Source organism: Populus trichocarpa, chromosome 6, assembly GCF_000002775.5.
Source record: "Populus trichocarpa isolate Nisqually-1 chromosome 6, P.trichocarpa_v4.1, whole genome shotgun sequence".
Lineage (NCBI taxonomy): Eukaryota > Viridiplantae > Streptophyta > Magnoliopsida > Malpighiales > Salicaceae > Populus > Populus trichocarpa.
The window spans coordinates 12,293,365-12,307,653 of record NC_037290.2 but is presented as its reverse complement, the minus strand read 5'-3'; the positions used below and the strand labels follow the sequence as shown (position 1 = coordinate 12,307,653).

General features: G+C 34.1%; 1 protein-coding gene across 6 annotated transcripts; it reads right to left on the bottom strand.

Moving 5' to 3' along the window:
* Positions 1–7,147: 7,147 nt before the first annotated feature.
* On the bottom strand, positions 7,148–12,971 carry LOC7484645 (nuclear transcription factor Y subunit A-4). Of its 6 annotated transcripts, none has more exons than XM_024604059.2 (8): positions 12,697–12,923; positions 11,569–11,612; positions 11,243–11,320; positions 10,228–10,609; positions 8,688–8,794; positions 8,537–8,608; positions 8,028–8,207; positions 7,148–7,796 (listed from the first exon to the last, which is right to left on the bottom strand). In XM_024604059.2, the coding sequence occupies exons 4-8, from the start codon at positions 10,517–10,519 to the stop codon at positions 7,422–7,424; spliced, it is 1,026 nt and encodes a 341-aa protein (XP_024459827.1). In that variant the 5' UTR covers positions 10,520–10,609; positions 11,243–11,320; positions 11,569–11,612; positions 12,697–12,923; the 3' UTR covers positions 7,148–7,421. The 6 variants fall into 6 exon arrangements, with proteins under 6 accessions (XP_024459827.1, XP_024459826.1, XP_024459825.1 ...); XM_024604058.2 differs by lacking the exon at positions 11,243–11,320 and adding an exon at positions 10,747–10,826; XM_024604057.2 differs by lacking the exon at positions 11,243–11,320 and having other exon boundaries at positions 11,569–11,615; positions 12,697–12,922.
* Positions 12,972–14,289: the final 1,318 nt, after the last annotated feature.

Here is a 14,289-nt window from a genome sequence, read left to right as displayed (position 1 = left end):
TGGGTCCAGGCTAGCTACATCCCAACAGGTGGACAATCATGTCCTCCTTCAAAAAATTATATAAAATGGTTGGGCTTGAGCCCATGGTAAATGTTTTTATGATTTGCTACCAATTGGTCACTAGACCGATTATAGCAACAACATGCGATGGTTCTTCACCTTTGCTAATAGAACCAATGACAATATAAAAAAATGTTATCTAGGAAGCCAATGCATGTAAATAAATTGAAGGGGAGATGGTTGGTCATAAGATATACTAGAACAATCAATCGCCGAGAAGGATTGCAACCAATCTAAGGTTGTTCCCTCTACTAAAGGGTCCCTCCCCTGAATTTGACCCACACTAACTATGAAGTTGACAAAATGGCCAAGGGATATTACCACGTTATTTTGTAAGTATAAAACCATTCTACCATTTTGTTTCTTTATCGCATCATTTCAGAATTTAACCTTCATTTATCCCTACAAGACTAATAGCTGAAGAAGAAGGAGATGCGTTATTAGAACCTCCTATAAAGAGCTTGCCTAAGGGTCTTTGTCTCGTGCCACTGATGGAGATAAAGGTGAAAATGGAAGGAGAGATTCCTCCATCGTCATTAGAAAAGTCCTTGCTCTTAAGGACCCTACCTCTTTGAAGACAACAAAGGGGTCATAAGCCCCGTAGAAGCTGAGGGTTGTTATCTTTCCTTATCTAGGGAAGAAGTAAACCTGACTTCCTATTCGAATGACTGTAAGGGAAAAATTCGTTGTAGAGGCCAAATTGCGGAGCATTGACGTGGTTTATACCACACTGAAGGACCAAACACAAGGCCTTGCCCTTGAGTTGAGTTCCAGGAAAAAATATTTGAGGCCTTCTACAACTAGGTGGTTCCCCTGATGCAGGAGCTCCTTGAAACTAGGGCCTCCCAAGTTAGTTTGCGAGTTGAGCTTACTACTGTCAGGAAAGAAGCCCAGCGTTTCCAAACAAAGTTTGAGGCTTTAAGGAACTCTTCTAAGGAGTTCAAATAATCTTTCAGGGGTTTGACAACTTTGACCAAGATGGTGGGAGACAAGATTTTCCTTGTCATGTCCAACATGTATTTCTTTAATTTTTCAAATGGAATGCAAATAGATTTCAACGCGACTTTCCATCTAGTCTCAGTCCCTGATTTCACAGATGTATTCCTAGTCAGGGTCAATGTAACCTAGCGAAAAGAGTATCTAGCTTAGGAGCCTAAGTTGGATTTTTAGATCCCTTTTATATATATATATATATGTATTCATCTTTCATGTACATCATTTCTTTTATAATATAATTCTTTTATCTTCATATTGTTTTTCACGAGTTTAGAGTCCTTGTGTAGAGTTCTTGTTTGGGTTCATTGCCCATATTTAGTTAAACATTTCCAGGTCTAACGTCTATACTTAGAAGATCATTTCTTGGTTTGACGCCTATACTAAGGGGATTATTTCTAAGTCTAACGCCCATATTTAGAAGATCATTTCTAATGGTTAGCGACGAATCTTCTAACCTTAGTAAGGTTTATGATGGTTCTGCCTTCTAGGAACTGAGAAGGGATATCATTTGTAGGCGTTCGCTTATTGCCGATGTAATGTTTATCCCATTCAAAGTAAAATGTGGCGTAGTACTAGGGAGAACATGTCAATCTCTTTCAAGGTAAACTGTGTTGTAGCACTAGGAAGACGTTCATTATTTCCAAAGTAAATATGTTATCGCAATAGAGAGAGTAAATTCATCCCATCTTTGAAAGATTTGATAGGATTGTGCCTTGTGGAGATCGTATCCATCCCCGTTATTGATGCATTATCTATTTCATCCTTGGAGAAAAGTGTATGGCATTAAAAAGAGCATGTTGATCCCTTCTAAGGTAAAATATGTCATAGCACTAGGGAGACGTTCATTACTTCCAAAGTAAATGTGTTATCACACTAGAGAAAGTAAGTCCATCCTATTCTGGAAGTTTGAGAGGCTTGTGCATTCAGGAGACCATATTCATCCTCATTATTGATGCAATGTCTATCATTTCCTTGGAGAAAAGTGTATCTGCACTAGGGAGAACATGTTGATCTCTTCCAATGTAAAATGTGACATAACACCATGATGACATTCATTACTTACAAAGTAAATGTGTTATTGCACTAGGGAGGGTAAATTCATCTCATCTTTGAAAGGTTTGAGAGGCTTGCGCCCTAGAGAGACCGTATCCATCCTCGTTGCTGATGTAGTGTCTATTTCATCCTTAGAGAAAAATACAATTGAACTAGGAAGAACATGTTGATCCATTCCAAGGTAAAATATGTTGTGGCACTAAAAAGACGTTTATTACTTCTAAAGTAAATAGTTATCGCACTAGGAATGATAAACTTATCCCATCTTTGAAAGAATTAAGACATAGAAAGTATAAAACATTTGTTATTTTGAACAATATAATTCATATACAAGAAACTTGCATTTCTAGTTATTAACCATAATACATTTCTATCCCACTTTGGGGTGCAACCAACCAGAAAAATATTTTCGTTGCGATTATAGTCCTGGTCCTAAAAGGTATGTGATAAGTGCAAAATATACATATGTTTTTACTCCTTCTACAATATGTTTTTAAATATATTTTGAGTTTATTGAAAGTTATTTTTATGAGCTGGCATGCCTAAAAGACTTTGTGAATTAATTACTAAAGATAAGAAATTTTGCATTTTATGTTTTGAACCTAACTTCTTGTGACAGGTTTTTTGCCACGTTAGAGTTCCCGAATGAGAACGTGGGTTTTATCTAAGTTGAAGTACACATGTCAAGCTTTCCAAAAAGGTATTATGGGCAAACATCCAATCTCATTTAGATCTCTAATGAGACCAGCAAACTCGGAACAGAATTCTACTCGCAACAGGATTCTCTACTTTTAGACTAGATATTTAAATGGAAATATCATGAGCTTCAAATATCGAAATCAGGCGATTCAAAAGCCCAAATTTATCTACACATCTAGGACTACAACTTTCATAAGTACTCCAAGTCAGATAAAATCGTTTTAAATGCCAAAATCTAGATGCAATCTAAAGAATGAGACGGGTCTCCTGATCTGATCATGAAACTAACGGTGCCGAGCATCTCACTACATCTGAGAGTCTGACATAAAAACGGCAAGCCTTAGGACCCAAGAAAGATACATATCAAGCCTCTAACATGCCATGAATGAATTAATACAGCTAGGATGGTCGAAAATTGCAAGAAACCAAGTCAGAAACAAAGTCTAAGTTGCAGCAGAATTGAAATTACAGTAGAGTTGTGACAGCAGCAGAGTCAATTTTTAACACAAATTCTGAGAGACTTATCCAACCTTAAGAACCAGATAAAGAAGGAAAGAATTAAGTATCATGAAGACTTCTAATTAGCCTAATAATCCTAAAGAAATTTAGCAGTCAATGGAGAGGATAGATAGAGCAAAACACAACTGAAACAGGGTCTAAAAAAAAACATTCATTTCTTCTCTGCTTTTTTAATTTTCCAGAAACTATGAACTAAACTCCTAAATTCAGTTCAAGAGATGGCATGTTAAACAGGGTCAGAATTATGCTATTAATTGTTATTCAAGCTTATTGAATTGTTTTAAGATGACATGTATGCTTTCTAGTTTCTTTCAATCCGTAATTGTTGTTAGGAACTAGAGTAAGAAGCAAAAGAATTAATTTGATTGCTGCAACTCTCATCTTGATTTATTAGGGAAGAATAAACTAAGTTAAATTGTCAAGCTTTAGAACTTTTGCTTAGAATAAATGCACGGATTTTATTCCTAAGACTACTGCCGATTGAATGAAAAATGCTTTCAATATTACAATCGCTTGGTGGTAAGAAATTGATTAGAGAGCTTTTCCTAATTAATGTACTTGTAATCACATTGATTTTCCTCAGCTTTAAGGGATATCAAATTTATTTGCTTGACATGAAATAATATTTATTTTACTTCGATGATCAACAAATTTTTAGAAATAGATGTGTAAACTCTTAAACTGATTTAACGACATATAAATTTATTATTTTTGGAATTATTGTTTCTTGAATTTTCCATTCAAATCCCATGTTTTTTCTCATTTCAGTATATTGTAGGAAGATTAAACGAGATTTCCCTTAGGTTTGATCTGGTTTTCACGATCATACTACAAATTTATTTTGCTTATGATAGTTAAGTCAGAATTATATTTTGGTGGTTTCGACGACCGACCAGTATACACTTACCTTTAATGAGGAGGTATAACTCAATGAGCATACCCCCTCTCTTTAAATGCTTTTCAAATTCTTGTCCGAATGTTTATTGTGCATCTATTATGATTAGTTGTAGTTTCATGGACAATATTTGTGTTTTAATATATCTAATCATGTTTTAAGCCAATATACATATTTTGGAATATATGTTCAAGATATATTTAAATGCATGGTTTAATGATTTAAGACTGTTGATATGTTGAAGATAGCATGTTTAAATGTTTGTTTTGATGTTTTGAGATTTAGGTTGATCACTTGGTTTTGTTTTGATTTAATAACTTGGTGTTTGTTATGATTAGATTATGGTCTTATTTTACTCTTTGATATAATGTTAGGGTTATCCTATCTTTTGTACATGTTGAAGATGATCAAAAACAAATGTCAAAATTGATGTAATAGTGTTTTTGTTAATGGAAATGCATTACTGAAAATTTTAGGGTGTGATTTGGTTGAGCTACTATGTTAACTTTTTTTTTTCTTGTTTCTTTTAGTATTTTATGGTTTAAGTAGGTCAAGTTAGGCATGCCTAGGTTAGTTTTGATAGGTTTATACTTTGCTTCTTTGGTTTAGGTTAGTTTCTAGGTATAAGCTTTTTCTAGGTAATTTAATGGGTTTTTTTTCTGGATTTAGGTTGAATGTTCATAACTGACATTTTTTATTTCATATAAACTGTAATTTTGGTCCATCTTGTATGCTTTGATCAAAGCTTAGACTCATATATGAGTGTTCTCTGCCATTAATTTGTTCCTTGATAACTTATTTTGGATCAATTGATCTTTGCTATTAATTTGTCCTTTGATTGCTTTTTTTGGATCAATTAATCTTTGACAACTTTGAACACCTAAGTTAGGGTTAGAAGTTGTTAGGTTCGATTCATGAAATATACAACATGTCTTTCCACTTGGATATATTATTTTATCTCGATCTTTCATGCTCTATCTCTCTATGCCTTTCAATTGATGAAATTTGGTCTTTATCGTTGATTTAGTTTATGAGTTATTTGCTTGGTCTTCGTGTTTTTCAACAATTTCAAACTTCTTTCGCCTTTTCATTTTCATAACTTACGTTTTGATTCTGGGATTTGTTTTTGGGCTTTGGACCTAGGCTAGGAAGCCCACCCCATATGGTTAGACTGAGCTCATCAGTTTTTTTAAAGACGTGTTTGGCGCGCCAGAAATCTATCAAAGAAAAAATGCAAGATTTTGTTTTTAAGGCGTGTTTGCCAAATACGGTCTTTAGAAAAATTTTAATCCTATGATTTTTAGTTAAAAATGCAAACACCCTCTACTGATTTTTTCCATCATTATTTTCCATCTTAATGAAAAATACAACCACTTTCTACATAAACATTTTAAATTTGAAAAGTTTAGATAGTTTTTTTTTTTTTCAATATCAACTAAAGAACTAAATGATGTTGGGAAGATCATCTATTAGTGTTGTGAAGTGCTCTTTCAAATCGATTAGTGATTTGTTTATACTTTTTAAGTACTGGTTTTAGGCACATGTGTTGCATATGGATTATTCAAGTTGTGTGAAACATTACTATATTAATGGCTCTATTTCCATGAATTATATTCAAAATATTAAAAAAAAAAATATAGCATTCACATTATAATATTTAAAAAGTAGAACATTCAAAGTATTTTATTTCTAATAGATAAATAAAATTATACACGATAGAAGTCCCTTTTAAAATTATAAAGGGCGCCAATAATGCAGTCTTATTTTTTATGTTTATTAAATTAGATATAAAAATTGAGACCATAATCTATAAATTATGTTAATAAAAAAAAACCTATGATGTTTTGAAGTACGGTTAAAATCAAAATTTCTTCTATAGTGGTGTTTGCAACAACAATTATGGTGCTATAAAAGAAAGTTTCTAGTGGGGTGTGAAATATATATATTTATATTTATATCAAAGTTTAAGAGTTTAAGTGGGTGCTACAAAAATGTGAATATCAAAGTTTAAGTGATTGTTGTTATTTATTTATTTATTTATTTATTTATAATAAATGATTGTTCATTTTACTACAATAAGGATATTTTATGATCAAGTTATACGATAAAACTAAGAAGATGTTTGAGAATATAATAGTTATTGCTTTACAAAGCATTTTTCACTCATAACTGCATTAAAATAATTTTTATTTTATTTTTAAAAAATTAGTTTTCATATCAGCATATCAAAAGGATCCGAAAATATAAAAAATTAATTTTAAATAAAATAAATAAATTTTAACTGACCTCTACTTAGACCGCAATCCTAGACAAACTCCGAGTAGCTTCAAACAATTTAAAAAACAAACCCCTACATCAGTGATCGGTCTAATGTTTATTCTTCTTAACTATCATTCCAACCCCTTAAAGTATTATTCTCTTTAAGCTAAATAGCAAGAAAGAAATATCTTTGACTTTCAGGTTGCAATCATAAAATAAACTTATTCCTCTCTCAAATGTGCATAACTTCCTTGCATATTTCAAGTTATTCCAGCCGTAATCTCTAGGTTATCTTTTTAATTGATATTAAATTTAAATAAAAATGTCTATTTTGAAGAAAATGTCAAATTTGTCCCCTGTTTTTCTAGCTAAATGTCTCAAATAAATATTTGCTATTAACTTTCAACTTTTCAATGATTTTGACATTCTTATATCAAAATGTCTCTAAACATCTCCACGCCCACTATACTGAAGCTATAGAAACTTTGACTGATTGATTGAAGATGGGAGTCTTTGCCAGCAGCGTTCTTGTAAATGACATGAGAACCAAGCAGCAGGCACCAAGTACACGCCTTGGCATTGTTCGGCGTCGACATATACAAGAACGAAACAAACACATGATTATCTGAATCTTATTAGCAGTTAAAAAAACATTAGAGGCCAAGCTACTACCCCAAGTCTGATATTTATTTGATAATCTGATGAGCAAATACTTGCATAGTTACCATATTTAACAATCAGTGCAACCAGAGGATGGATTTCAAAGACAAACTCTTTTCAACCATGTTGACAAACGGAGGATGTATATATAGAAAGAAAGCAAACAGCAGAGAAATCAAATACATAACAGTGTCCTTCATGCACTTTTTGTACCAAGTAAAGACACAAAGCCAAGGATGAATTGCCTGGACCGGTGACACGGTCTTCTTATTCCGCATTTTCACCGAACAACAGAAGCATGGTGTTGGTTTCCACTGCTCATAAGCCCACCATTGATTTGCCTGCCTCCAACAAGGTGAGCAGCAATACCTGAGAATCCGCGATCTGGCTGCCTGAAATTGACATCACTGTTGGAGACACTGGTGGTGTCAGAGCGGGTTGTATTTGAGGCACTGGATTGACCAGTTCTTGATTGGAAGCTTTCAAGTTCGGATGCATTATTCTTTGGGTGCAAGTGGATGGTATCTAGGACATTACACTGGCCATGAGAGGAAGTGGGATCAGATCGTTGGAGCTTTTTTGTGCTGAGAAAGCGTCCACCAGATCCTCGAACCCTATTTAAGGCATGAATGTGCCGAGACTCATGAAGGTATGGCTGCAATCCATAAAGAGTGGCATGGTAAGTCGATCATAAATAACAAATTAAGAGCAATGCATTACTTTGCTGGAATAGCAATGTGTGCTTTCAGGTTTACTTTCCCAAGAAGGAACCAGCTATTTAGCTTTAAACATTATTGCAACTAAAAGAGAAACAAAATACTTCAGTTTACCACTACTCCCTTTAAAATTCCAGCCCTGAAAATAAATGGTTGCTGAATTGACATACCTTTCGATTTTTCACAAGTTTGTTTTGAGCCTCAAGTTTTGCCCGTGATTGTCTCCTTCTCAGAATTCCATGGTACTGTTTAGCATTAACATAAATGGGTCCATCATCTGCAAGATCAAGAGGTAGTGGGACTCGTCCAGCAGTCATCCCCACCATATGAGAACCCATCTGGGGCTGAATCTGGTCAGGTTCCAATGATAATTAGATCAAATTGGACAGCAATAGTTACAACAAATCAAAAGGAACATAAACAGTATACAAATGATAATTTAAACACTCTTATATCATCACCCTAAAAGGATCAGGATTATCTTTCACCCATTTATGTAGGGCTCCAAAAGTGCCCTAACAAAGTATATTACAAAACCATCCAAAAGGAAAATTACATACAAATAACGGTCAGAAACATATAAACAACTCAGAAAATGCTGCAACAGATAACAAGACCATAGCACAGCACAACTCTACCTACAAAAAGATGGTAAACTCATGTACTCAATGGTACTTACAAATGCATGTGGTCCATATGGATTAAACAGCCCACCAAAGTAAGGATCAGCACATGGATATGGAGTACGAACCTGAAATGATGAAAGTCATTAATCTATAATTGTAACCAAGATGACAAATAGAAACCCATGTAAAACCAGCCCAACCTACCATTGAATAGCTACAATCAGCTTGCGAATGATTGGACACACCATCTGGAGTACTCAGCAAGAGAACTGGCCTCATTTTGCCCTCCACACCCTTCCCACAACTTTCATCTTGACTCATGAATGTGGAAAAACAACCATTTCATGTTAAAGGTAACTTAGCAATATGCTGGTAAAGTAGCCAATTCAGCCTCATAAAGCATAGCAACTAACATACATCACAATAAATGAGACCGTAGGTATCATAGGAAACATATTAAAGGGTATCATATCCATCAAAAGAACTGATACAGTAATACAAGTTCTAGTAGTAGCAAGTTACTGATCTATGCAAGGATCTCTTTTAACTACATATCCTAAACTACCAAGGGACTAGGATTCCAGTGGAAGTCAAAAAGAGGTGAGAAAATTATTTCAGATATCTTCAGAAATTGAAACAACTGGTCAGGGAAAAAGCAAATTCACAGAAATGAGATAAAACATAGATACATTATCAGAGGGAAAGGGACTACAAATGAGAAAACAGATGAAGAATTGAAAATCCAAAACTAAACATCTCATAACCCATAAGAACATTTTAAAATGCATTCAGAGGTAAAGGAACATGTGCACACACAGTTGTTGAGAAAGCTCTTTGGTCAATTCTGTAGAATTCAGATGTCAATGTACAAAAACCCAAACAAAAAATGAGACAGAGAATAAAAAACCTTACGTACTGTAAGGGTGTTTAATGACTGAAAAAGGCACGTTAAATATATCATACAAAGGATTCAGATAATTTGTCTTCAATTGAACTCCCATGACTTCTGATAACGTGCAACAAGAAATCATCTGAATATATTTGGTGCATTTCTCCATTATCAACAAAAAGAAAAAGAAAAACAGAGCATGTGCACACAGGAACCAAGTGATTTCGAGTGTGTTTGGTAGTGTGGCACAGAGTGTTTTTCAATTGAAAATGCATCAAAAAAATATTTTTTCAGTTTTTTGTTTTCATTTTTTATATAAGCACATCAAAACCATCCAAAAACACCTAAAAACATCAATTTGATGCTTTTTCAGGTGAAAAGCAATTTGAAAAGAAGGTTGCAATGCAAGAACAAACACTCACTTCATGTATTACATATAGTTTGAAGTTTTCACAAACTGAATTTATGAACAAAATCAAGCTCTGATTAGCTTCTTGTAAAGCCAGCTAGGAAATTTTAGGTGACACGCTAACAGTTCGAACATCTCACTGAACACTCATTGTAATTCTTTTATGTTAGAAGGGATTCCTAGACCCCAAATTTCCCTGGAGCACTAAACACTGCTTTTGAAAAGAAAATAAATGTCCCAATGTTTTTCTTCTGCTATTGATAACAATATGTACCTTCAAGAGCCAAGTCACAGCCTAATTTGTAGCCAAGCATGCCCTCTAAAGTTGAGGAAACAAGTTGTCTTCCCTAAGACTAGTTGAAAAATAAAAGTGTGCTTTGCAAGTGTAATGCATAAGATAAAGAACATAACACAGTGAATAAATGTGTGCTATCAAAAATAAGTACCGGATTCAGACGAAATACATTGACCTTGTGAATTGGTCCCTCCCATGGCACTCATTTCATTGTGAGATTGACCAATTGACAGAGTTGAGGACGATTCCTGGTCCGGAAGATTAAGTCCTAACTGCTTTGCTTCATGATAAGGTTGGGGTGAAGAGTCTACTTTAAAGTTTATGTTCTTGGATAAAGATGGTGAAAAGTGCTGTTCATTTGAATTCCACCATGAAGGGCAACTGACAGTAAAGTGTGGTTCATCAAAGTTTTTCTTCAGCAAGTTCTGAATTCGTAAAGCCATCTAGTTTATCTATATATATATCCTGAATTTGAAGAAAATCCTTAAGCAATCAAAGATTCTTGGTGGCTCGCCTTTGAGATTACTGTTTAGCTGTCCCAGGAAAAAAAAAACAAGATCCACTGAGCTAGGCTGCTTCAGTTACATAAGAAAATGTGACAAAATTTAAAATCACATCAAAATGGATAGGTAGATCGAGATGAAATACACAAAATAGACTAATTTTTCACCATGAAACTACCAGATGAAGCTTTTTGACACAGAGAGAAATAATCTCATGCTGAAACAACCAGTCAGGTTCAAATCACCACTGTAAGGAAAGCTGAAGTTACCTAAAGCTTGTAATTTGAATAAAAAATATTGAATACTCAAAAAAGGATGGGAGACACTTAGAACTGTACAAGGATAATTCAATATTGAAATGAAATAAGAACAGGTTTTTAAATATGTACATATATTTACAATCTAAACTAGAAGTACTTGTTTTTAGCAGTTCTAGGTAATTTTTGGAAGTTAGAAACGCAAGTTTTTAAGAACTTTATACACCACTTATGCAGCAACTGATGGCTGCATTCATTTCAGGCCTCAGCTATCACATAAGAATCTCATGGTTTACCCATGTTTCCAGGAAACTTGTTCAAGGCAGGTGATAACTAAAGTCATATCCATCAGAATCCAACACCCAATTCTCCATCAGTATCACTAAAGTGCAAAGGGTGTGCATACATGTGTGTTTGCTGGCTTGAGGTTGCTTCTGTGGTTGACAAATTTACCATGGACGAGTTGGGGACGAAGTGGTCCTATCTAATTGTACAAGAATCAACAGATGGAAAGCATTTTATGATACAATGTACAAACAAATCATAACTTACAATAAAAAGGAAAAATTAACTCCCTGACATGAATGTTCACACTAATTTGCTGCCAATGAATATTCACTACCATAGCATGAGATTCTTTCACATACTCCAATTTAGTAAAGTATTTCTTCCTAAGAGAACAAGCTAAATAACTAAACAAAACATTTGTTTTGACCATTTAAAGAACCTGACCTGCCATCAATATCAGAAATGAGTTTCCAATCAATAGATGATTCCTGCTGCACCCAAGAAACAATATAAGAAAATATAGTCCACGATTAACCACTATAAAGAATTGGCGTGCCTAAAATTTTCCAAAAGTGGGTGAAACATGCAATATTCAAGCTCATTACGAATTGAGCAAGAATGTGTGTCATCCACTGAACCCGCAAAACCGGTGAAGCTAAGAAAAACCATTGATCTTGGCATGCAGCGTAAAAGCATGCATAAACCAGATACTTGGCCAACATATTGATTCAGAGCTCAATGACTACCACTTTTAAATCGTTACTTCAAATCATTAAAATGCACCACGAGACTTTTTCCCCCCACTTTTCCATCAACATACGAAAATGTAAACTGCAAATTAAACCTACCGGAGCTCCAAGTTTTTGGAACCTAAAAAGTAATGCTAGCAATTAACTGCGCTATGCAAGTAAGACAAGGCTAAGAAACTAACAGGAATGATTAATGTATATGTACAAACTAGTAAATCTAGCATTGAATAAGCATGCATGGAATCAAAGTCCAACCACAACAAGCAAGCCCACTACTTAGGGTGCCATATACTCTCCCAGTAACCTCTTGAATGCATTTGGCATACCAAGTGTAAGATAAATAAAATCACAAAAGAAATCCTCAAGAAATCCATTCCAATATCAGGGGGGAAAAAACATTCAGTCAATGTAAAACCTAACCTTTTGAGAACCAGAGAGTAAAATAAACAAAAAATGCAGAGAAAAATTCCAAAAGTCTAAGGGATGGGATAAAAAAAAAACCCAAGAAACCAAGAAAGAAAAAAAAGCCAAAAATAGTAGTGAGACCCAAGAACTAAGCATAGCAAAAGGAGTAGATATAGAACCACTTTCCCATCAACATGATCTCAAACTCCACATGCACACATAAAACAGCAAATAAAACATACCCACCTGGATTCTATACCCATAAATTTTATGCAAGCCATCAAACCAAGAACAAGCAGAAATAAGAAAAAGAAAACATCAAGAGAGAGAGAGAGAGAGAGAAAAGGAGAGATAAATAAAGTGAAAAAAAAAGATGTAAGCAAATAAAATAGAGAAAGAAAGAGAGAAAAGGAAAGACCTTTGGGATCTGATAAGCAAGTCAATAAGTAGACGTTGAAGAAGAAGCAAAGAATTTCAAGAGGAAGCTGTAGGGAAGAAGTTGGGCATGTCTCCCTCTCTTGAAACTCTCCAAACCACCATCCCGCACCCACCTATCCTATCACTATAAATTTCTCCCCCCCTCTCTCTCCCTCTCTCTCTCTCTGAGTTTTGCTTTGCTGTGACAATTCACATACCTACAAAGCTAGTAAGCTACTAATAATTTCTAAATAAAATAATATAATCACTCCACCACCACTATCACCACCTTCTTCTTTGCATATTGTTGCTTTTTTTTAATGCATTTTCTAACGTTTTCTTTTTTCCTTAAGCTGGCCCACCTATCCCCACCCCAACACGCCCTTACTCTTTTGGCTTTATTCATAGCCGCCGTTCACTGTCCATTCCATACTCCACTATGTGTATTGGTGCACTTAATTAGCTCAACCGTCCCTGTACTCTCACGATTTTCTTAATGCCATCCCCACAATTAATTTTCTGAATCCAGACTGCTTTCATGTGGGTTCCACCTTGTCAGTAGCCCTCTCCTTAGACTGGAGTAGACGTGATTTCATATTTTCCTTTCTTCTTCATCATCAAAGAACAAAAAAGACAGAATTTTTTTTTAAAAAAAAAAGTAGCATAACAATCTGGCATTTCTCGTCCAAGATCAAAGGAAATGGTAATCAACGAAATGTAACAAGGTCGCTCATGTCATGACATCGTTCTGTTATGATGGATGAATCTACTCTTTGTTGTATCATTTCTTCAGGTTAATGAAAGTTGTGGGAAGTTGTTTTTTTTTCAAGTAAACTAAAATGCAAATAGAACAAATAAACTCAAATCACCATTCACACTCTCGCTTCCTTTATCTTCTTTTTAGAAAAAAAATCACATAAAACTACATCTTTCTAATCTAGATATTAGATACAACATCAAAAAAATCAACCCATCACCTTAACCTTATCAACAATGTCCTCTACTCCATCATTGTCCATCCAAAAAAATATATCAATTGAAATAAACATCAAAATGACCATCTTCTTCGTACAAATATGGAGATGAGCTTTCACCAAGCTATTATAAAATTTAGTTTCCATGACAAAGTTTATTAGGTATTTTTCAAATTTTAAAGGAGAAAAATAGCAACCTTGAAAGTGGCTAACCATTTAAGATTTTTTTACAACAAAGATATCTTTGAACTAGCATGTATTTTAGTCAAGAAGACTAAGTATATTTTTAGATGATCTAACATGTTGTATTAAAAAAATTAATAAATTCTGATGAGTTTCAGTTTTATAGTTTAATCATCGGACTAACTCTTTATGGTTACTATTCAAGCCTTTCTTATTAGCATTTTTTTTTTATAAAAAAATTACCATGATCATCTTGTAGTTTACTCAATTTTACAATTTACTTTCATTATTCAAAAATTATAAACAACATCTTGAGCTTTATAAGTTCATAACATTTTACATAACACCAAAAAAAATCAACAATAAAATCATTGACGCATCAAATTAATGAAAAATCCACTATAAAAAATTCAAATATTCACACATCAAAACACACA